The following is a 24,790-nucleotide window of genomic DNA, read 5'->3' on the forward strand; positions in this document are numbered from 1 at the left end:
GTGCAGTGCTGGTTGGTCTTCTGTAAAAATGGTGAGAAGAGATCCAGATCCAGTGGTTTGTGTCAAAAACACTCTCTTTCAGCAGTATACAAAAAAAAAAAAAAAAAAAAATTAAGTGGGTAAAATGAAAGGACCATCTACTTTATTTCAAACCAGTGTTTCCTATCTGTATTAGGGGGAAAACAGTGCCCTGACCTTGTGACACATGGGTCAGAAGTCCAGCGGTGTTTCTCACGTGCACCATCAAAGGAAATCCAGGCTTAACAATCCTGTTAATTGTGTCCTTCTGGGGACCATGAGCCTTTCCAGCCCAGCACTCTCTGTATGAACTGCATCATCTGGGGGATTATCGAATGTGCATCCTTGAAATTCTCCAAAGTGCTCTTGGTCGCCCCCTATTGGCTGCGGGTGACCCTTGCAGGGAAGAGGGGCCCTTCTCCCTGCGGATTTCATGTTTCCCAGGAAGCACCAGCCGCCCCCTCCACAGAATGCCACGTGCCAGTGACTTGTGTTGCTTCCTTTCCAGGGGCTTATAAGATACTACAGAAATCCCAGAAACCCAACGCGTTAAGGTAAACTTTTAAAGTTTGGTGAGTCGTCCTTTGGTTAAAGGAAAGGGGTGAGACCCACAGGCTCGTGAGCTTCTTCCATCAGCCAGAGACTCCACGAGTCCAGGATGGGGGGAGGGCAGCAGTCAGGTCCATCAGTACCTGAACCACCGCCAGCGATGTGTGAAGAGCCTGGAAGTCTCTCTCCTCTTCCTTCAGGGAGGCCCTTTAGATGACATTTTGACAAAAATTGCATGACCGGCTTCCTTGGGCCCCAGTTCACTTCCTCCAGCTCAGAGGCACAAGTCTTTCTTCTTGTTTCTCCAACCCCTTCCTAACTTTAGACCCAGAAGCCTCCCCCGTCACCAGCTCTGTTCTGGGGTAAAATGAGGCCTTTGTTGAGGGCAGTCAGTGGAACAGAGTTGCTGAATGTAAATGAAAAAATGAGAATTCAGGCCTCGGTTGGGCTGGAGCCGCCAGGTCAGAGCCGTCCACTGGCCAGCTGGCCCCTGGGTTTTGGGGCCACCTGAGGCCCACAAAGAAAGGTCTGAAGGGACTGACTCCTGAGAGAAGATTATATATGCTGAGGGTGTGTGATGGGTCCCTAGAGCACCATTTTTTCTTTGAATAAAGTTTTTTCAGCAAGAAGCCAGTAGAGTTGTTAGATAAAATACAGGATACCCAGGTAAATTTGAATTTCAGAGAAGCAGCGGATAATTTTAGTTTAAGTATGTTTCATGCAATATTTGGATCATACCTATTCTAAAATATTATTCTTTATGTGAATTTCAGACTTATTTGGGTGTGCTGTATTTTTATTTGTCAAGTATGGTAGCCCTAGAAGCCAGTCCAGTGACCTGAGAGAGCTGACACTCCTTTTAAAATGGCAAATGTACACATAATCAGCCACAAGTGAAAATGCATGTGATAGTACTAAATTGGAAATGTTTTTAAAAAATGAGCCAGGAAATGGTTTTGAATATAAAGTACTTTTCTTAGTGTTTATTAATGATTTATAAATGTAGGAACTTGTACATAGATCTAATTTATTAATGGAAGAAAATGACTATTTTGTGTATGTTAAACACTTATATTATTTCACCTATGTTTTTTTTTCTCATTTCTTAGTGACATTGACCAGCAGTACTTAAACTATCTATTCAGGTAAAATATAATTTAAATTTTCAAAGAATAACTCATATTCTTCTAGAGCTAATGGATTTTTATTTTCCATTAATGTATATATTTTCTATTAATTAATTTTTTTATTGGAGTGTAGTTGATTTATGATGTTGTGTTAGTTTCTGCTGTACAGCAAAGTGAGTCAGTTATATCCAGTAATATTTTGATAAGGGAGATCTGAGCCAGTGCGCCTGCCTGCTAGGAAGGCAAGCTAAATAATTGGTGAGATGATCAGAATTGCGGATACTAAATAGTAGTCCTTCCGTTAGGCCAGGTAAGAAGGGCTTCCATCCAGCCCCACACTTCAGAGAGCCATGCCTCTCCCCAAGGCATATGGAGTTTCCATATGCCTTGGAATTTCCTACCCAAGTGGATTCCAAGGCCTCCCTGGGACTGTCTTCTTAACTCATTCCGAGTCCCAATGGATGTCCAAAGAAAAGCTGTTAGTATGAGGGATGTGCATGGAGGGTGGGCTTGCAGACTGAGGTGTCCGCACACACATGTTTGAGGTCCTTGGGTGCTGGATGGAGCCTGGTGTTGGGAGAGAAGAGGGTGCACTGGGAGCCAGGAGTCAGAGGCAGGATGTCCCCACGCTAACACCTTCTGACAAGAAGCTCCAAAGACTCCAAGAATTCTAAATTTTAATCTGGACTTTCAGGTTGCTTTGGAGGTGTATTTGTTAAGGTAGGATGAAGTTTGAGGCTTGATTTATAATAGGTAAGTGTAGTATATGGCTTTCCATTTGTACCATTGCCCCAAGCCAAGTAAAGAATAGGGGTTGGCTGCTAAATAGAATAGCTGGGGAGTATTCTTGCATTCTGAGGGTCCCATATGGTGCACTGAGGGACCTAATTGAGAAAGTGAGGTTTTGCTGTCCAGAACTCAAGTTTGCCTAATGCAACAACATTCAGTCCAGAGGACCAAGGTCGGAGAGGTGCCTCTCAGCCTTTGGCCACATGGATTTCTGCAGGAAGTTAGCTTAAAACGTTCAAGAGCTGTGTTCTCTACCTACAGGTAAAGTTCCTAAATATCTTAGTATTTATGAAAATGCCTTTTTGAAGACAGGATTCAACCCATACATAGCTGGGGCCTCTTTTGTACTCAGTGGAACAGTCATTAGTTCCACTCTGCCCAGACCCACCAGCTGCCTTTTCAAGAGATGTTTCTGAAAATGCAGAAGACTCTTAGTGTTTGAAATGTTTCCATGACATCGGACTACTTTAGACAGTTCTTTTTTCCCACAGAGCTTGTAGCCAAGGTGAGCAGCAGAGGGTTTTGTGGGTGGAAAAAACCAGCCCCTGTGACCCCCAGCTGGTTCTCCTGCCCTCCCCACTCCCCGCCCTCCCCCGTGTGAGGTTTTCACTACCTGGGAGTCAGGTGCTCAAGGCTTCCTGCCTCAGCCCGCTGCACATCCCGCCAAGGCCACGCTGCTGTTTCCACGTCTTCTTTCAGTACAAGTGATGAAGATGAACCAGGGCTGAGATTCGATTTCCCACAGGCCCTGGGTATCAGCATCCAGAGATCTGCATTCACTGAGCTCTGTAGGGCAGTTGTGCCTGTAGGTGCCAGCCCGGAGCTCTGCCTGCTGGTTTGATCTCTCTCTGCTGGTTTGAAAACATAGGGAGAACCTGCTGTGTATCTGGCCCTGCTAAATACTTGAGCTCCAAAGATGAATAAAATATGGTTCTTGCTCCCCAGGTCATCACAATGTAGGAACTAGGAGGGTGTAACTCTATATTTACAAAATTCAGACATGAACTAGAGAGCCAACTCTTTTATTTAATTATCTCTTATTTTTAACTCCCTAGTGTTTTCTTTTAGAGTCACCCTTTGGGGTGATCCCAATGATGGCATTTGGGATACCATGTCAGGCCCTGGGAGGTGTTTTGGGATGGAAAGGGGCCCCTCACATCCTGCCATAGGAGCAATAACTTCTGCTGCTGAAGTTGAAGCCGAAAGGGGATCCAGCGAGATAGAATAATGGAGTATGTACAGGGTATGTGTTTTCCGGAGAAAGAAGAGACAGCAAGCAGACAGCCCATGAGAAGGACAGGAAATCTCCAGTGTTGTTTGTAGTGTGTGTATTTTTTTACAGCTAGCTGCCTGTCAACCCTTGTCTCACAAACCTACAACTTCCGAATGACCAGAATGTGACTATTCTTATGGCCGTTGTCACTACCCTCCTCTCCTCCTGCCTCTTTCTGTGATTCTGCTACTCTGAAAACCATCAGAAAAACAGAAATGATGCTGGGAGATAACCCAAGAGCAGGGCAGGGCTGATGAGCTAACATTGGTTTCCCTGGCTATCATGTCACCAGCTGGAGATTTGTGGCAGTGGTTCCTGATCCTGGTACTTTATAGCTTCCGGGAGCCATAACAAATAAAAACAATGGATGCCCGGACCATACCCTTAGAGATTCTAGCCAGGATGTTACACTATTTGGATGTGTATCCAGGGTTAAGAACCAGAGCAGGCCATCCAGCACTTTAAGAATACTTTCCTTCTTATATTTGAATTAAAAGTTTCATTCCTAACCGCCAACTAAATCAGCTGCCTGCGTGGCATGAGTTTTGATGGAAGAGGGTATGGAAGGTGGGCTTAGGACCACACAAAGGCACTTGTAGACAGGCGCTGGGAGATGGGACAGGCTTCCAGAGATGAAGATGGGGGAGAGCCAAGCACAGGTATAGCCTACATCATCCCATACAGCATCAACTGCAAATTGGTCCAGGTAGTTTTCAGACACAGGGTGGATGGCATGGGTTATTTTGTGGGCTAGCTTCCTGGAAATTTACCTATTCTTCTGTGTAGTTAATTTTGTGATTTAGCTCACAAATAGATTTAGCTCACATTCAACAGGTAACTTTTAGGCTGCAGCCTATTTGTAATTTAGACTCTGCTTTGTTTAGCTGACAAATGCTCTGTGTAGATTAGGTGAATATGATCATCATTAGTGGCAGGGCTGACCCTCCAAGAGGGGCACGGACCCTCAGAGTCCATCACAGGGGAGATCCAGCCCTCTTGCCAAAACCTGAGGCATTTCAGGAGATTCTCACTCTCTCCCCGACAAGTTGGATCTAGGCAGAATGAGACCATTCAGTGCAGATAGTTTGCTTTTAGGCAAATCTCACTATTTCCAAGTAGAATGGGTGAAAATGGATGTTGTTTTCTCAGTGCTGGGGAAGCTTTCTTCACGAGTCTGCTGATTCTTTTTCAGTGTGGTGCTCCTGGCATTTGCATCTCACCCCACAGGTAAACATCATTTTGTTTGTTTGTTTGTTTGTTTTGCCATTGACAGATATCAATCTGCCTATCTGAGTCCCCTAGTGGTCAGGTCAGGACATTGTAAGACCTGTGAGATTGAACAGGAAATGAGGAGGAGTGCATGAACTAGCCCTGACCCTGGTCTAGAGTGGAGGAATTTCCTCATCTCATGCTGCTGATTTGGATAGCTCTGGGATGATGGGAAGTCCTTGTCCCTGGTGACAGTGACAAAGAAGGAGCTGGTAAGGCAGAGACACTGGTGCTGAGGGCTGGTCTCCTAAGCACAGCTGTGGAGGTGCCTTGAAAACAACTCCTCATCTGCTTTGGGGACCACCTCATCATTGCTCTTTCTTCCAGATTCTTTCCTCAAGACTCCAACTCTTGGGCTGAATTGCTAAAGTGTTACTTAAAATGACTAAAGACAATGGAGCTTTTATTCCTATGCTTCCCAGAACTCCAAAGGAGGTGACTATCTCATTGAATTGGTGTTCAAAACTCTTTCCAGGTTGCCACCCAGAGAGGAAGTAGGACCTTAATCTCCTGGGGTAAACAAGTCTAATGCCAGAACCCTTTGTTAGTCTCCACCATTTTGTAGTCTAGCAGAAATTTGAGGTCTTCTTGGATCTGTATCTCCAGGGCTGCCATCATAACAAACCCCAAACAAAGGCCCCCCTTTTTTTTAGCAAGGCTCCATTCCTGGAATTCTTGGTTAACATTATTTGGTGTAGTCAATAGGATCCAGAGCAAACCTTGGTGGTTATCCAATGTTTCTTCAGATTTAGTGTAATGTACCTCTGCAGACCCATTTTGTCCAGCTTGTCTCTCCAGCTGCATCCAGGCTGCTGCATGAGTACCTCCTGGATCCAAAACTCACACTTTGGTTGAGGTTAAGGTCTTTGTTTGGGTGTTTCCAGATGTAGACTTTTGTCCTTTCTCCATGGGGGAAGACATTTCTGCTCTACCACTTGGTAGGAGATGTGTCTTTTGTTAAAGGATTTCTGTCTCTAGCACATGTAAGGAGATTCATATTTCAGGGTTTTTCCTCAGTGTCCTTTGGGATTCGTTTCTTGTTTTGTTTGGGTGGCCTTTGGGATTTCATTTCCCAGTTTGTTCTGGTGCTTGATTACTCTTGAAATATGGGAAGTTCATTCTGTAAGGGCAAAACTGCAGGATAGCCTCCTCCTAGGACTTCTGGTGAAATTCATAGTTTATGAACTATGGGCCCTAGTTCTGCGAGTATCTTGCTGGAGTGAGATTTCCTGAAATGTTTACAATTAAATTGGCCAACCAGGGACAATTTTTAAATTCCTCCTTTAGTTTATCTGAACAGTTTATCTGCAAAGAAATAGGATGTAAGACAAGATGGAAGCCTATTTCAATTGGTATTTCAAGGTCTTCAGATGTATACGTTATTGCCTCCTTCAGAGAAACTAACTCACAAGCATCTCAAAGGATTTCCACACTGGAAAAAATCTTCTAGCTCTCCTCTCCTCTCCTCTCTCTCTCTCTCTCTCTCTCTCTCTCTGTCCCTCTCTCTCTCCCACTGCTCATTCTTTTCCTCTAAATGTTCACTGCAATGCCTTCTCCTTGCTCTCCATCTTTCTTTGAAGTTCCTTTTTATAACACTGAGATTGATTCCCCACGAAAGGCAACAATGCACCCAATGGCCTGATGAAAATGGCTATGATTATTATGGCCATTCTGAAAAACAAAAAACAGTTTTTCCAAGAGTTTGACCCTAAGGGATCAGAAGTCTTTCTAGGCAAAGGTTGCATTTCTCTCCTTGTATCTTTGAGATGTAAATGTTCTAACTGGTCTTCTCAGGTAACTCTTTTGTAGATAGACTTCCCTAAGAAGCGGAAGTTCCAATTCCCTAAGACGGGAGGATTTGATGAGGAGTTCGATAACAGTAGTTCAAGGGTGGCGTTGCTGAGAAGATTATGGTTTGTGCTGGGTCTCAGGTGGTGGCACGGTGGCACAGATCTCCTAATCTTGATGAGCTTCTCTGGACCCTTTAATCCTGCCTCAGGTGGTTTCTTGGTTGCTCCCTTGATTAGCAACTGTTTGAATCTGCCCTTTGGAACTCAGGGGAGGTCATGGAGTCTGGAATCTTGCTTCCACTTTGGGAGTGGGCTTGCTGGCTGTTGGCAGGCTTGGCTGTTCAGTCTCTGCTAATCTTCTTACTCTAGTGTGATGTACCCATGGTTTTACTCCAGCCAATTTTAGAGAGGCATGAATAGTAAGAATAATGTCACAGGACCCCTTCCATTTCTCTTCAAGCTGCTGCTCAGGTCCTGCTCTTTCCATACTTTCAGCACCCTCTGGTCTCCTACTTTGAAGGGATGCAAGGGAGCTTCCAGGTGAGGGAGAGACCCAGATTCTGGCAGAGGTGTTGTGATATCAGACTCTATCATTTCTGCTTCCTCAAAATAATTCCTCAGCGTGGGAAGTCTAGGGCAGTCTAGGTAGGAAGAAGAGAGGAATGTCCTCAAGGCAAAGATGGCCTTGGCAGCTGCTAGGGCAGTCCGTTTTCCACTGCCTACTTCTGCCTCGAAGTTCTAGCTGCAGGGATGGTGGACTGGGTAAGACTGGGGCTCGACTTTCCAGGCAAGGGTCCCCCATGATCTGACCTCTAAAGGAATTCTCTAACCCTCCAGTCTTTCAAAGGAGGCTGGTGTGCAGAAAACCTCGGAGCAACCAATCAATCCAGGGAACCCTCCCCCTGGGAACGTCCCCAAGTTGGCCCCACATTGGTTGCCAAAATTAATGCTGAAAGCTCAGCCTTTCTGTACAGTGGTGCCAAATCAAATCTCAGAGGCAGAGTTTGGGGTGAAATAGAAAGGGTTAGCTTTATTGCTTTGCCGGGCAAAGGGGGACACAGTCGGCTGTTGCCTTGAAAAACTTTGTGTCCCCTGTTTGTTTGTTTGTGTATCTTACATTGCCCATTCGACCCAGTGCTCTGACTCCGGTTATATCTCTGAGGGAAATTTTGTAAGAGAATGTAGCTGCCTTCCAGGGTGTCAGACTTAAGGGTTAGGAATGGCCCACATACTTGAAACTGTTCCTAGTATCCTGTTATGGATTTATTGCCCATGAATTTAACCTTTTTCCATCTTTTATTGTTGATGTTCTCATCTGATGCAATCTCAGATGTACAGGTAGGTTTATTATCTGCCAAATAAACTAGTGCTTGCTTTGTCCTTTTCTAAACTTCTCCCTTCAAGCATCCAGAATTGCTCTTCAATCCTAGGGCTAAAGATTTGGTGGAGAAGTTCAAATTGCACCTATTTCTCAGTGACATCCTTTTATACATTTTAATCATATATTGTCATGCAGTTTTCATAATTCCAGATTAAAGAAGTCATTTTAAAACTTACCTTCCAAAAAAAAAAAAAAAGAAAGAAAGAACTCATGTCATTTAAGGGACTCCCCTGGTGGCGCAGCGGTTGAGAGTCCGCCTGCCGATGCAGGGGACACGAGTTCGTGCCCCGGTCCGGGAAGATCCCACATGCCGCGGAGCGGCTGGGCCCGTGAGCCGTGGCCGCTGAGCCTGCGCGTCTGGAGCCTGTGCTTCGCAACGGGAGAGGCCACCACAGTGGAAGGCCCGCGTACCTAGAAAACAAACAAGCAAAAAAAAACTTACCTTCACCCATATATACACTGTTATGTATAAAATAGATAACTAATAAGAACCTGCTATATAAAAAATAAATAAATAGAATTAAATTTTTTAAAAAACAAAAAAACTTACCTTTACTCTGTTGCTGCCTCAATTACCCTAGAGTTGTTTTCCAAATTCAGGAATTTTCTGTAATACTCTATTTCATTGTGTTTTTTTTTACTTTGAAAGGTTTTGAAGTTGATGCAAAGATAAAGCAAAAATATCTGTGTTCAGCGTGGCTGGAAATACACATTTTATCAGTCACACTCCTTAAACTAATGTTTATTGACCTCTGCTATGCATGAGGCATTACCCAAGCCCTCAGGGTCTCAGTCTCTTATCCGGAAATTAAGAAAGGTGGACTGGATTATTTCTGAAGCCCCTTCTAGCTCCCTACTGTGCCCCAAACAGCAACCCCTTTCTCTTTGTGTTTTTAGCTGCTTCAGACTGTTTGAACTAATATCCTCAGGGAACTGCTGATGGTGACTCAGGTCACGTTTCTAGATTGGACATGACATATCCAAACTGCTGTCTCATTAGCATAATTTGAATTATTTTTTTCTCCATGAGTGCTTCTACACTTGCCCATACTGAAGCACATCCACTGTTTTCTGCCCACTCCCAAGCCTGAAAACCTATCCTTTGTAAAATTACAAGTCATATGAAACCCTGGTGTTGACCCTAAACATCTACCTGTACCGCTGAGTGTCCGCCTCCAAATCCTGCCTCTCAGCATTCCTTCGTGCAGCCAGAGGGTTGCTACCCAACAGATATTTCAGAGCCTACTAAGTGTCTTCTGCCTTTCAAATAGGTTTGTTTTTTTGTTTTTGTTTTTGCGTTACACGGGCCTCTCACTGTTGTGGCCTCTCCCGCTGCAGAGCACAGGCTCCGGACGCGCAGGCTCAGCGGCCATGGCTCACGGGCCCAGCCGCTCCGCGGCATGTGGGATCTTCCCGGACCGGGGCACGAACCCGTGTGCCCTGCATCGGCAGGCGGGACTCTCAACCACTACGCCACCAGGGAAGCCCTCAAATAGGTTTTTAATCAAAGACCTTTGGGGAGTTATGCTTGCTGGTTCTTCTTGGTTTACATGTTCATTTCCTCCTTGAGTGATTTCTAGTGGATTTGGGTGAATGATATTCACTTAAAGAAGTCACTCTGCCTTTCACTAAGAGGTTATGCTAGTTCATTTGTTACACTCATGCTTATCAGATCTGGAAGGAACCTTAGTAATTTTCCAAGGTGCCACCACATTTTACAAATGAGGAAGTTGAAACCCAGAGGAGATAAGTGATGTGACCAAGGTAAGTAGCAGGGAGACTGGAGTTTAGCTAAAGCTTCCCTGTGAGGGGAGGCCCCACAGCCGTAGGGGTCGGGAGTCCTGTGGGCTTCAGGAGCCATCGTAGCAGGGCTCAGGCAAAGGCCCCAGGGAAGGTAGGTGTGAGGCTACCTAGGAATTGGCGGCAGCCTTCTAGAAGAAGCCGGAGATGTTCATCTATACCAACACCAAGTTGGGTATCTAATCCATGAACATCCCAGGGAAACACTGTGGAACCACACCTACTTTTACATGAATTAAGTAACAAATACAATTGTGGTCTTTATAAACAGTGCAGTTGTTTATACTGAAGTTGTGTAATGTACAACCTTGTGCAGCTCTAAGCAGTGGCCCATTGTTTCCAAAAGCACACAGGTTTGCTCGAGTAGGTAATTAAGGCAGATGGATATGAAGGGAGGAATTTGGTGTGTGAGATTGTGGAAGCTGAGAATCTCGAGATCCCTTGGGGATCCGTTTTTCCCAGCTTTATAAAGCCAGGGCAGTTGCCCTAAACCCTTTGATGGGTCCTGGTGATGTCTTCTCATAGGACCATAAGGTTGATTACAAAATTTAAGCAAATAAAACAGCTGAGGAAAATCTCTTTCCTCCGGAAGTATTCAAGGACTGCTCTGATTGGGCAGCTTCAATTCCTGCGAATTTGTTAGCTTTCTCATTGGACCCGTGGGTGGTCCAGCCCATTTTTAAGATAGAACAGCACTTCGTTCTTTCCCACTTGCTTATTATACTTTCCATCTGGAATGTCCACTTCAAGGTCTGGGTGTGGGTCAGGGAGAGCAGCTTCCTGATTCTCCCACATCTGCACCAATTAAGACACAGTAAGAGTCAGGACCCATGGATGCAGCCTATTTTTTTTTTTTTTTAAAGGCTCTGTTAATTTCTGATGTTTTAAAACAGGGCTTTATTCTTTTTAGTTTCTTCTTACCTCTTCTTTTTTTACTTGTATCTTCATTATTTAGTAGTACTTTCAAAACATTTTAAAATTGAGGTATGATTTACACATAGGAAATGCACATATCTTAAATGTGCAGCTTGATCAATTTTGACAAACGTATATGCCCATGTAACTCACACCTCTGTCAAGATATAGAAGGCTTCTGTCACTCCTGAAAGTTTCCTCACGTCCCTTCTTAGTCACTCCCTCTCACCGACCACCAGAAGCCCCTATTGATCTGATTTCTGTTACCATACGTAAGTTCTGTCTATTCTAGAGCCTCATATAAATGGAAACACACAGGAAGTATTCTTTTGTGTCCAGCTCTTCCATTCAGCATAGCATTTAGAGATTCATCCAGGTTGCTGGGTGTCTGACTAGTCTATTCTCTTTTATTGCTGACTAGTGTGCCAATGTATGAACCTTTTGTTTATCCATTCACTTGTTGATGCTCACCTGGGATGTTTCCAGTTTGGGGCTGTTATGAATAAAGCTGCCATCAAGATTCTCATACAGTGCTTTTTGTGGACTTATGTTTTAATGTCTCTTGGATAAATATCTAGGAGTAGAATTTCTGGGTCTTACAGTAGCTATATGTTTAACTTTTAAAGAAAGTGCCAGTTGTCTGAAGCATTTGTACCATTTTACCCTCCCACCCAACAATGCGTTAGAGTGCTGTTTTCTCCATGTCTTCACCAACATTTTGTGTTGTCTGTCTTACGTTAGCTATTCTACTAGGTGGGTGATGGTCTCTCAGTAGTGCTTTTGACTGAGCCGCCCTTCTCACTCACTCCCGAGTGACTAGAAAGATAGGCTTTCTTGCAATGCGGATGGTGTGGCTTTGGGTCACCACCTTTGGGGTGCATTGGGATGTAGTGGTAGGTAGGGACCAGGTAGACAGTTCTTCGTGTCCTAGGTGCAGACCCTGGCGCTCTTCCCATTTCAGGCACTGGGTTTGCTTCTTGATGGGTGGGATCTAGTTCTCCTAATCTTTCAAAGTCACAGTTCATGCAGAAGCTTCAAGAATCTTAGAAACTTGCCCACCACCCCTGGACTGCTTTAAGTAATAGTAGAGAAAACAAATTCTTCCTCTCTTTGAAAGTTTGCATTTCATCTTTGTATGGGGTCCCTCTGCTGTGGCATTCTCAAGAGAGAAAATTTCAAGGAACCAGAAGGGCAGGAAGACTTTCAGGAATCTGACCAGAAATGACCTTGTTATGTGGTGTGTCTACTGCTCGTATTGAGATAAACCAAGCAGTACTAACTACATCCTGGAACTGACCTTCCACTTTTCCACTGACTCTGAGGACCAAAATGTGGTGAGAGGAAATTTTCTTGATGTTCCAGTATCCATTATTCTTGATGTGGTAAAATTGTACACACTTTTCACCGTGGCGATTTCATGCTTCATTATCTTCAGAGAGATGGGATTCACTCCCTCACTCAGAGAGTCAGCAGAATTTTAACTGTGGCACAGGGATGAAGGCTTAACTCAGACTTCTGTGCATAAGCTGCATGTTGATGCCACAAAGCATGTTTACAGAGCTTGAACCACTTACTTTGTGCTTAAAGTGTGCGTTCTGCACTAGGTGGTGCAGAAGTGTTGTCTTTTGAGCATGTTTACAGTTTTTAGTTCCTGGGTCTAGTTCTCGTGTGGTTGGGGCTAGCTAGCCACATACTGCAACATTTTCAGGGCTATTTTTTTTTTTTTTTTTTTTGGCGGTACGCAGGCCTCTCACTGTGGTGGCCTCTCCCGTTGCGGAGCACAGGCTCCGGACATGCAGGCTCAGCGGCCATGGCTCACGGGCCCAGCCGCTCCGCTGCATGCGGGATCTTCCCGGACCAGGGCACGAACTCGTGTCCCCAGCATCGGCAGGCAGACTCTCAACCACTGCGCCACCAGGGAACCCCTCGGGGCTATTTTTGTAGCACAGTCATTAACCTTTGCTGTTTAGAGGTTGGTGTGCACCCTCTCTGTTTAAGTAAAAGATGAGGCCAGCTGAAGGCATCAGGGGGGAAGCACTGGGGGCCAATTTGAGATTCAGGACCAGCAGAGCCAAGTGGAAAGTGTTTGGAACATTCTCTCCAGGGAAAGCAAGAGGGGTTGAAGTCTTCCAGATACTCTTGGCTCAGGAGGGCTTGTTATTTGTCAGAGATGGTCCTAACGCAGTGGATACAAGTGCTGACTATAATAGAATCCTTGCTCGCAAGGACTCGATGGCTCTAGAAGGGGAGACAGTCATGGAGTCAACTACGTGAGAAATGTGTGGAGGTTTTAGAAATGGCTCGAAGAGAAGAGCGAGCTATTCTCTCTCTTGCTCTCAATAATTTATAGGATCAATTTTTAGGATTTGAGTGAGGATTATTATATAACTGGTCAATTCCCTAGGAGGGTGAATTTTTTCTTTATCTTCCCTTCCTCCAATCTACCTCTGCCCACTCCACTGCCCTTCAGACCCCTCCATAGCCTGGGCCTCACCGGGAGTCCAGTTCACCTCCCCTGAATCTTGAGGTCCTGCGTTGAATGTATTCTTCTCTGCCCAGTCCTCCTGATCACACTGACTGCGCTGCAGTTTCTCTCACGCTGAGAGGGCGGTTGGGAAAGAGCCAAGAACCAACAGCTGCCAAAGAGACAGAGCAAATCCTCCACGAACATGCCTTCACCCACCTTACAGGGGGCTGGGGCCGCCTGCTAGGATCTGAGTGCTCAGAGTTTCCTCGGCTGTCACTTCCGTGGGAAAAGGGGCTGAAGAAGCAGTGGAGCTCCTCACGCACTGGATGTCTGGGCCTGATGTCAGTTACAAAGTCCCTCCACCAGTATAGGTCCCTAGTAAATGACAGAGGTGTCCAGTGGAGCCGTAGCAGAAAGAGAACAAAAACTCTTAGCCTTTTGTTGGGCTGCACGAAAACCAGATCCTAGGGGACCTCTCCTTTTAGTTAAATACACATACATATGTACGAACCAAATCAAACAAAATAACAATAGTTATTGTAGAAAAAAAGCAACCGTCCAGAGAAGTGGAATTCAGACCTTTCCTTCCCAGTCGATGGTTGAATCATTTGAGATCATTTAAGGTACGAGGAAGTGTAGCGATGCGTTGTGTCTTTTGTTCTGAAACTCTTGATTAGTAAGTGTAGTGATGAAGGATGTTCCACTGCCCCTAACGTGCTGTGAGTATTCAGGAAAATCAACCTTTCTTTCTCCAGTCCATCCAGAACTGAGAGACAGACCAAGGCCCAGGGGTCTGGAAGGTCTGGCGCCTCCAGAATCTCAGAAATTCCAGATTTGGAAGGATTAAGCTATCTGCTGTGGAAATGCTTAATTCCTTTTCTCTGGACATTTTTGGAAGGCTTTCTGCTTTTTTAATCTCCTGACTTCTTGTTTGTGACCAAGTTCAAATTCCAGAGAGGGAAGCGGCCAATATGTGTGATTATTTCCTCTTGCACCAAGTGGAACTAAAAGAATGAACTTACTTCACTAGAAATAAATGTACCCTTTGGACCTTAAACTAAAATGAGTATGCACGGGCGGTTGGCCCCTTCTCTGTTTGTGCGGTAATTAAACACAAAGATGAGAAAAGATGTCAGAGGCATGCATTCACGATCCTTTTTTAGATATAAGGCAGAAAAGAATAGAAGAATCTTAAAAAAAGATTCTTTTTGTCCTATGCTCTGGGCCAGGGATGGCTGCCTGGTGAAGAGGAAAGATCTTAGGACTTGAAGTCACCGGGGTCCGCATTCTGGCTCAACAGTTAGAGAGCTGTGCAAACATAAACAAATCACTTCTCTGAGCTGCAGTTAAAGTGGGGATAACAGAGCTTCACAGAGTTGCTACAAGGATTGAAAGAGACAGTGTTCGGGAAGCTTTTCACACAGGGCCCTGCACAGGGCAGGCTTTCACTAATAACACCCAAAATGGGTGTTATTATCATCATACTATTATTATAATAAGACAGTGCCAATGACACAGAAACCCTCGAATGCTGGAGTGAATTCACTGCTGGGCAGCTCAACGCTCAAAGGGCTGATGTGATTAAGATCCTCTCCTTGCGTTTCCGGGCAGCCGGGGCAGAGGGCTTTCGGGCTGTGTGTCTCACCCTTGCTGTTTCCCTCAGGTGATCTCCTCAGCGTCCTGGACTTTCCGTTCCTGTATTTCTACAGATTCCATAGCAGCTGCTGTGCCAGGTAATCTCAACTCGCAAAACCCCTTGCACTGAGGATTTGTATGTTTCTGTACTACCAGCTGTGTCTTCATGAAGCCCAGGGTCACTGTCTGTTATCTGAATGAGCATCAGAAGAAAGTGGTGTCTGGTGCAGGTGAGGAAGTTGCCCCGTCGGCAGTCAGAGGGTTGTTACGAACATTCTCAGGTGCTCAGGGCTGGCCTGGGACCTGCGAGGACCCCTGTCCTGAAGACTTTTCTCGGCCAGGGCAGTGGTTTTCAGACTTGCAGAAGAGAGAGAATTCTCCCACTTCCCCCCCCCCCCACAAGCAATTCTTAAAGAGAACTTCAGTATATAAAAATGATGACACTGACTCAGTTCAAGGGAAGATTTGGGTACAGAATCACACCCGCTCAGCATCTACCTTGATTTCTCTCTTGTTCCTAAAGGGCAGCCTCCAACAAATTTTGACTGAACCCTAAGACTCTGAGAGACAGATTTTGAAACCAATGACTAGGAATTGTCTAGACCACAGGGTGATCGTTAATACTTGGCCTTGGGAAGGATCAGAGATGTGGACCAATTAGATGGATACATTTAGATACAAAGAGCTTCATCCCCATCCTACCCCCGCCCCTTTCCTGCCATGACCCCCACTTCGCTTGACTGTATTGTGCTGAGGAACAGAAAGGCTTCTGCGGACAGTCTCAAAGCATGGATTCTGATATGGTCGAAAGACCACACTTGGGTTGAATTCCAGCCTTGCTCTTTGCTAATTTGTGTCTTTGGGTAAGTTATCCTAGTTCTCCCAAACCTTAGTTTAGTTTTCTCATCTGTGAAGTGGAAAGATAATACTAATACAGGGTGATTGTGTATATTAAATAAGGTACACAAAGCTTGAAGCATCTTGCCCGGCTCAGCAAATGATGGGCATTATTATTATCTGTAGATAAAATGTCAACAGACCAGAAGCAATTGCTACATAAAAGCCAGATCACCTATTTCCACCCCAAAGAGAGTATATCTTGTGAAGCAGTGATTCTTCACAGAGTGTTAAAGAGCTGATATGCAGCTAGGTGCTGTTTCTGATGGGGGTGTGTTAGGACAGAAAAAATCAGTATTACAGAGTTTGCATCTGCATTTGAGCCTCAGAATGATGTTTGTTTTTTTTTTCTTATCATTCTCAGAATAGTTTCAGGAAAACACTGACAGAATTTGTCTTCTCAGTTCCTATCCATTTGGTCGGGCCTTGTCACTTGCCCATTAGCTAGGATTGTGTGGCAGGAATGTCAGTGCCACTCCGGTGCCTGCGGACTTGCTTCCCCTTTGGGCCTGCTTCTTTGGCCACATGGGTGGCCAGGGTGCCAAGGGGGCCACCAGGTTTGGTTATTTGGAGCAGAGCATCACACTTCATAGCCTGTTGGTGATGGCTTTGTGGGGTGACCTATTTTTTTTTTCTTGGCCGCGCTGCGTGGCACGCAGGATCTTAGTTCCCCGACCAGGGATCGAACTCGTGCCTCCTGCAGTGGAAGTGCAGAGTCTTAACCACTGGACCGGCAGGGAAGTACCTGTAGGGTGACCTTCTGCCTCCATTTCTGCCCCCATTTAATCTGCAGGTTTTTCTAATCCAACATGAAAACTCAGGTGTTGTTTTTTTTTTTAATTTGAAAGATTTGGAAATCTTTATCTGAATTGGTTTAACTCTCTACTACATTCTACCTCTGGCTTACCCTCTTTTAAGAACGTGGTGCTTTTCCCCACATCATCTCGTGACTCCCCCATAACCGTATCTCAGACTGAGAGCTGTCACCTTCAGAGATCCTGGGGGAGCTCGGGAGGGGTCTTGGAGGCCTGGTGGGTCAGTGGTAGCCGTGGCCTGGAGACCCCATGAATAGGGAGCCCCAGGCTCCTTTACTCCTGGGGTCTGCCCAGTGCTCTTGGGGATGCAGGGGGTGGACACCACTAAGAGGATCCCTGGAGGGCCGGCTGCCTCACTGTCTGCTACCAGCCTCGTGACCTTGGCCCCCGGAGCATCTCTCTCCATCTTTCTGGCCGAGAGCACATTTCCACGTTGAGGTCTGCAGGGCCGTGGAGAACTTCAGAAGAGCCAGGAAACCTGGACTCTAATTATGGCTGTGACCCAGTTTGCTTGTTAATAAAGTGAGACTTGGGGCTGGGGAACCTTTCTGTTCTGAAAATCTCTGATTTCCGTAAAATACGACGAAGAACACTATGCTTATTCCTGCTTTAAGGCCACAGAACCGAACCTGGGGCAAGAAAAAAAAAGGGGAAAAATGGGGATTTGGTCAAGGTTACGAGGGTCGGTGAGCACAGCCTGGAATAGAATCCCGGATCACTTGATTTCCAGCTTCCTGTTTCCCCACAGGCGCTCCTTGTGAGAGTGACTCAACGCCTTAATCAGCGCGGCCCAGGCTCCGTGACTGCAGGTGCAGACCTGTGCAAACTCTGTGGGCAGTTAGGCCAAACAGCCTGAAATATACTGAGAGGAAACCTAATCCCTGTCCCTGGTCCTGCCCCAAGAATGTGGCTGTGACCTAATCGAATCTAATGAAATGAAGGCGCACATTTCTGTGAAATTTGGCCTTAGGTGCGTTGAGTCAATTCAACCTGCTTCCAAGTACACCTGCCAAACATTTATGTAATACCTGCTATGATCAGGGCACCTCGTTTGCCTCTGTTGGGGAAATATGGAGAAGCCCAAGATTGGGCCCCTCCCTCTCAGGGCTCATGATCTGGGTGGGAGCCATACCCCAGCACCTATAATAGAGGTCAGATGGCAGTGTGGCAACCGACACCCTGGAGCTACAAAAGAGGAGGTATGTAGAGCTCCAAACCTCTGGATAGCCCCCGAGATGCTGTCCAGCCTCAGGCTCCCTTGGGAGATGAGGGCTCTTTCAGACATCATTCCCAAAGTATAGCATCTGTGTAGGTCACCCTACTTTGGGGGACTTCTATTATGCAGCCCTCCCCTTTAGGTTCTTACCTTGAACCAAGGGGCCAGTCCAGACCCTCTGACTTCATACGGTGAGTGTTTCTTTGGAAGTCTTTTCCTAACAGTTTGTTCTGCTTGAAAACAAAGTTGAAGCTCTACCTTGGCAATACCAAGCTCCAGAAATAATACAGGAGGGAGCAGGAGATACTGTCCTCCAGATTTTCTTTTTTCTTTCATGATTTAGCCAGAGATCTCCCAAATTTCTATACCCACTCCCTGCCTCCAGGGAAATGATCTCTTCATAGCTCCTTAGCATAGTAGAGCTTAATGGGTTTTTTAAATTTGGGGTGTTTTTATCCAGAGATCACTAGAAAACAGAGATGAGATAGGGGTGGTGTAATAACTAAATATCGACGAATTTGTGTTAAGGTAAATACAAAATGTAACAGGAAATAGTTAGCTACTGGCTCTAGGAAGGCAAGTCTCACTAACAAAAGTATATTTTCTCCTTCCAGTGGATTTTTAGGATTCTTTCTCATGGTCAGCACAGTGAAGCTAAAAAGCCTTCTGACCCCAGGGCAGTGTGCAGCCTGGATTTTCTTTGCTAAGGTAAGAGAGAGGGGAGGGGTGGGAAGAATCCATCTAAGGAGCCCTTGTGTCCAGTGTTCTCAGAGTCAGGTTGGTCTTCATGGAGTCATCTCTAGTCCCTGGCCCTGAGCCTGATCCTTCACTTGTTCAGGTAACAATTTCTGAGGGTTTCTGCCTATTTTATCAGCATGACGTACTGATCTCTATCACATTCCTGGAAGGTGACCTGAGTATGCCCCTTAATTTCCCAGAGCCTTGATTTTCCCATCTGAAAAAGAGAGGTTTTGCCAAAACAAAACAAAACACCTCTAAGCCTTCTCTTGCTCGAAGAGACTGGACCCCCGGATGCATGGGGAAGTTCTTATCTTCCTTCCTGGGAGCTGTGAGGGTGTCCAGAGCTCCAGTGACTTGCCCAGAAGGTCTCAGCCTGTCAGAGGCAATTGAAAAAGGAAAACAGACAGATGGTCTGATTGGGGGACTCTGATGGACCATTCAAAAAAGGGACTAATAAAAATGTCCAGGGGGCTTCCCTGGTGGCGTAGTGGTTAAGAATCTGCCTGCCGATGCAGGGGACACGGTTTTGAGCCCTGGTCTGGGAAGATCCCACATGCCGCGGAGCAGCTGGGCCCGTGAGCCACAACTACTGAGCCTGCGCGTCTGGAGCCTGTGCTCTGCAACAGGAGAGGCCGTGACAGTGAGAGGCCCGCGCACCGCGATGAAGAGTGGCCCCCGCTCGCCGCAACTGGAGAAAGCCCTCGCACAGAGACAAAGACCCAACACAGCCAAAAATAAATAAATAAATTTTTAAAATGTCCAGCACGTATTGACCATGGTTGAAGCATAAGCTAGAGAGGTGGGAAAATAAGAAGGAGCAGAAAAATCAGCTCTGGGATGCAGGATCTTAATGCTTTGGGGCTAGCTCTTTCTAGTGGAGCATTTCATTTCCCTAAAGTCTGTGAAGGAGTCAAGTTACAGTGTCCTAGGTGCTGCTTCCACTGAGTGAGATTTCTTAATTAATTTAATCTAATACAGTAATCATTTAAACTTGTGCCTTTAGCCATCTTTATGTTTGTTGGCTGATTTTTTTCCCCCAGAAAGCAAAAACAAACGTTTTTATTTGAAAGTAAGATTTCACAGCGATGTTTCCACCTGCATTGTCTCCTTTCTAATAGCATTAATAATTCACATTCCAGCAGAATGTAAAGATTGGCTGTGATACTGACTTAGAGCATGACAGAATGACGAGGTTGATGAATCCTCTTCCCCAGAAGCAACTAGAAAGCTGGAAAAAGACTGTCAAAGTTATCCATAAATTGACCAAAAGCACACAACAAACTGAGAGACATTTGTTCATGAAAACTCCTAAACTTCGGGTAGGAACAGCATGAGTTAGTGGTGTTCTTGCTTAAGGTTGCTCTCATTCCCTTCTCCCCATCTCTATAAGTATTCTATTTCAACCAGAGCAGGGCAGGCTGTGAAAACCAACAGGCTTGCTGCTGCTTCCAGAAGGGGCTCACTCTCTTTGGAGTATTGTCAGGTAAAGGGGCTGTCTAGGTGGTAAATGAACAGGAAGCTCCACTAGCTTGAGTTTACCTCTTTGGGGCAAGCAATGGACCAGTGGTCTAGCTGGGGACTTACCGGGTAGTTCTGGGAGGTGAGACAGCTATCAGGGGCTTGCTAGCTCTCCATAAATGCCAGATTTACCTTAGTCTGTGTGCATGAGCAGCAGAGATGGAGCATGCCCAAGACACCTACATGTCCCTGGTCAACAGAGCCTGTGTGCACACACAGAGGAGACGTGAGAGACCAGCAGAAAGAAAAGCCGGGGAAGACATGAAAACAGCCTAAAGTTTGAGTGTGCTCCCCAGCCCACATACAGAGTCAGAAGCAGAGAGAAAGCTTTCTGACTTAAGGTGTTTGAGCAAAACCTCTTGACTAGTCTTTGCCAGAACACTAAGCTATGCAGACATGGGGATGATCCCTAGGAAGACAGGCTTAAAAATAAAAGCAAGAAAAAAAATTGAGTGAAGACTGCAGCAATGGTACCTTATATGGGAGACAGGTTTCACAGACTTAGTCCAGGCAAATTACTAAACAAGCAAAACAACAATGCCAACGAAAATGCTCTGGGAAAAAGTCAGAATCCAGAGTTGCTATACTATCTAAAATGTCTAGTACTCGGTGAAAATTAGGGCATTCAGAGAAGCAAGAAAGCATAATCCATGCACAGGAAAAAAGCAGTCAATAGGAATTGTGTCTGAATGTCTATCCTCAGAGGTAGGACTTAGCAGAAAAAGACTGCAAAGCAGCTATTTAAATATGTTCAGACAGCTAAAGGAAACCATGTTTAAAGAATTAAAGGAAAGACTCAATGAATACAGAGTCTCAAAGAGGTAGAAATGATTTTTTAAAAAAGAACTAAGTGGAAATTCTGGAGTTGAAAAGTACAGTAACTGAAATGAAATGAAAAATTCTCTAGAGGTACCCAGCAACATATTTGAGGGGGCAGAAGAAAGAATAAGTGAACTGGAAGGTGGAACAAAAGAAATTATTCAATCTAAAGAACAAAGACTTTTTAAAAATTGAAGAAATATGAACAGAGGCTCAGAGACCTGTGGGACAACATCAACAAATGTATAATAAGAATTCCAGAAGGAGAAGAAAGAAGGTTAAAAGAAAAAAAAAATGACAATCAGCAGATGATTTCTCATCAAATACAACAGAGGCCAGAAGGCAGTAGAAAAGAAAAAAGGTCTCAAATCAATAACCTAAGCTTGCACCTTAAGAAACAAGAAAAATAGGAACAAAATAAACCCAAAATGAGCAGCAGGAAGGATATGATAAAGTTCAAGGAGGAAAGTAATTAAATAGAAAACAGAAAAGCAATAGAGAAAATCAATGTTTGTTCTTTGAAAAATCAACAAAATTGACAAACCTCTAGCTAGACTGATGAAGAAAATAAGAAGATACAAATAATCAAAATTAGAAATGAAAGAAGGGACATCACCACTTATCCTATAGAAACTAAAAGTATTGTATAGTTTTATGCCAGCAAATAGATGATTTAGAGGAAATGGACAAATTCCCTAAAGGCACAAAATAGGAAAATTGACTCAAGAATAATGGAAAATCTGGGCTTCCCTGGTGGCACAGTGGTTGAGAATCCGCCTGCCGATGCAGGCGACACGGGTTCGTGTCTCGGTCCGGGAAGATCCCACATGCCATGGAGTGGCTGGGCCCATGAGCCATGGCCACTGAGCCTGTGCTTCTGGAGCCTGCGCTCCGCAACGGGAGAGGCCACAACAGTGTGAGGCCCGCATACCGAAAAAAAAAAAAAAAGAATAATGGAAAATCTGAATACGCTCATAACAAGTAAATAAATGTAAATAGTAATTTAAAAATCTTTCTACAAAGAAAAGCCCAGGCCCAGTTGGCATTACTGATGAGTTCTATCACATATTTAGAGAAGAAATATTTTTTCTTTACAAATTATTTTAGAAAATAGAGGAAGAGGGAATAACTCCCAATTTATTCTGTAAGGTGAATTACCCTGATACTAAAGCCAGACAAAAATTGTAAGAAAACTACAGACCAATATCCCTCATGAACATAGATCTTTAACAAAACATTAGCAAACCAAATTTGGCAACCTACAGGAAGTATCATACACAATGATCAAATGAGATTTATCACAGGAATGCAAAGTTGGTTTAACATGTGAAAATTAATATGTTATATTAATAAAATAAAGAACAGAAATACATGATCATGTCAATAGGTACAGAAAAATCATTTGACAAAATCCAACATCCATCCATGATAAAAACTCTCAACAAACTAGTAACAGAGGAGAACCTCCTCAGTTTAATAAAAGGCATCTATGAGAAACCTATAGCTAACATTATACTTAATGGTGAAACCGAATACGTTCCCCCTAAGATTGGAAGCAACACAACAATTTCACTCTCACCACTTCTATTCAATGTTATCCTGGAGATTTTGGTCAGTGCAGTAAAGAAAAAAAAAATTGTCTGTACTCACAGATGACATTATCCTATACACAGAAAATCCTAAGGAATCTATGAAAACCCTAATTGAACTAATAAATGATTTCTCAAGGTCTCAGGGTGCAAGATCAATGGTAATTTTATGTATTAATAATGAACAGTCATGTTCAAAAAAATGAAATTAAGGAAACAATTCCATTCACAATAGCATCAAAAAGAAAAAAATACTTAGGAACTTAACAAAGAGGTGTAAGATTTATACACTGAAAACTATGAAACCTTTCTGAGAGAAATTAAAGAAGATCTCAATAAATGGAGAGACTCAATATTGTTAAGATGGAAATTTTTCCTAAGTTGTACAAATTCACAAACTAATCCTAAAATTTATTTGGAAATGCAATAGCCAAAACAAAAGAAAAAGACAAACAAAGTTGGAGGACTTGAGCTACATAATTTGGAACTCACTATAAAGCTAGAATAATCAAGACATTTTGGTATTGGCATAAGGGTAGACATTAAGGTCTATTGATTTTCTTTTTTTTTTTAAAGGGTGTCAATATGTATTTTTTAAGATTTTATTTTATTTTATTTATTTATTTGGTTGCACTGGGTCTTAGTTGCGGCTCACCGACTCCTTAGTTGTGGCATACAAACTCTTAGTTGCAGCATGCATGTGGGATCTAGTTCCCTGACCAGTGAACAAACCCGGGCCCCTGCATTGGGAATGCGAAGTTTTAACCACTGCACCACCAAGGAAGTCCCAAGATCTATTGATTTTCGATAAAGGTGCCTAGGCAGTTCAATGGAGAAGGGGTTTTCTCTTCAGCAAATGAGGCTGTAACAGTCTATATGCTGGGGGAAAAAAGTACGGAGACCCTTGCCTTGCATTGTTAATTCAAGATGGATCATAGACCTAAATGTTAGAGCTAAAACTAGAATACTCTTAGAAGAAAAAACAGGAAAAAAATCTTAATGACCTTGGTTTAAGCAAAGAGTTCTTAGATATGACACCAAAAGCATGAGCCATAAAATAATTGATAAATTAGACTGCATTTAAGTGAAAATATTTTGTAATTCAAAAGACACCATTAAGAAAATGAAAAGATAAGCCACAGTCTAGGAGAAAATATTTGCAAATCATAATGGACCACTTATACATCAAAATGTGCTGACATTTGGAATACAACATCATTGTACTTAGCAATACGGCCTTTCCCCCACATCACTGTGACTCTACTCGGTGCCAGTAGATTCAGAAAGTGACTCAAGGGCTTCCCTGGTGGCGCAGTGGTTGAGAATCCGCCTGCCAATGCAGAGGACATGGGTTCGAGCCCTGGTCTGGGAAGATCCCACATGCCACGGAGCAACAGGGCCCGTGAGCCACAATTACTGAGCCTGCACGTCTGGAGCCCGTGCTCTGCAACAAGAGAGGCTGTGATAGTGGGAGGCCCCGTGCACAGCGATGAAGAGTGGCCCCCCACTTGCCACAACTAGAGAAAAAGCCCTTGCACAGAAACGAAGACCCAACACAGCCAAAAATAAATAAATAAATAAAATTTAAAAAAAAAAAAAAAAAAAAAAAAAAAGAAAGTGACTCAAAAAGATGTTCCATTGGCCCAGAGGAGAATTTGGATTCTGTGAAAAACTCACAGCCTAGCTCTGAGTCCCAGCTCGGCCACAATTTCTAGGTGTGTGCTTCATTTTCTCATCTGTAAACAAGTATAATAATAATGTCTACCTTGCTAGAGGGTTGAATAATATTTAGACAGCCCTGGAATAGTGAGTGCCGGCAGCTGGCAGGCCCTCCTTGGCTCTGTCGACCACTAGTTTAATTCTTCCTCCAGATTAAGCAGCGATTCCTGAGTCTGGATTTTCCATTTGTATGCGCTAGTTCTAGGTTATGAATTGAGTTGGGAACTAGGCACTGCTCAGAATTCACTGAGCTCAGAATTCAGGGTGCAGGAGAACCAACTCTCACAGCGTTTTTAATCAGGCATTGCCTAACAAAGGAAGCAATTGATGTACCATTCACAATGTTTTTCAACCTATATAAAGAGTCATTGATTCAGAACAGTTGCTGTGCCTGTGGAAATGTGTGTTTGTTGGTCTCCATGGAGACCACCTCTGGCTGTTCTGTGATCACTGGCCTTAATTA

At 44.2% G+C, this 24,790-nt stretch overlaps 1 protein-coding gene across 9 annotated transcripts in view; it reads left to right on the plus strand.

Annotated features, from left to right (window-relative positions):
* Positions 1 to 24,790, plus strand: part of TMEM241 (transmembrane protein 241) — a 107,204-nt gene that overhangs the window by 47,929 nt on the left and 34,485 nt on the right. For 7 of the 9 annotated variants that reach the window (XR_010836909.1, XR_010836910.1, XM_067015231.1 and 4 more), the window contains exons 9-13: positions 527 to 572; positions 1,677 to 1,712; positions 4,949 to 4,983; positions 15,042 to 15,111; positions 18,556 to 18,649. Coding sequence is in view for 7 of the 9 variants with exons in the window: in XM_067015231.1 (XP_066871332.1) it covers positions 527 to 572; positions 1,677 to 1,712; positions 4,949 to 4,983; positions 15,042 to 15,111; positions 18,556 to 18,649 (281 nt within the window). In the remaining 2 variants the exon portion in view is untranslated. Of the gene's footprint in view, positions 1 to 526; positions 573 to 1,676; positions 1,713 to 4,948; positions 4,984 to 15,041; positions 15,112 to 17,473; positions 17,535 to 18,555; positions 18,650 to 19,197; positions 19,443 to 24,790 lie in introns of those variants that run through there. The other 2 variants (XM_067015234.1, XM_067015235.1) reach the window with 2 other exon arrangements.

This window comes from Kogia breviceps, chromosome 15 (genome assembly GCF_026419965.1).
Source record: "Kogia breviceps isolate mKogBre1 chromosome 15, mKogBre1 haplotype 1, whole genome shotgun sequence".
Classification (NCBI taxonomy): Eukaryota; Metazoa; Chordata; class Mammalia; order Artiodactyla; family Physeteridae; genus Kogia; species Kogia breviceps.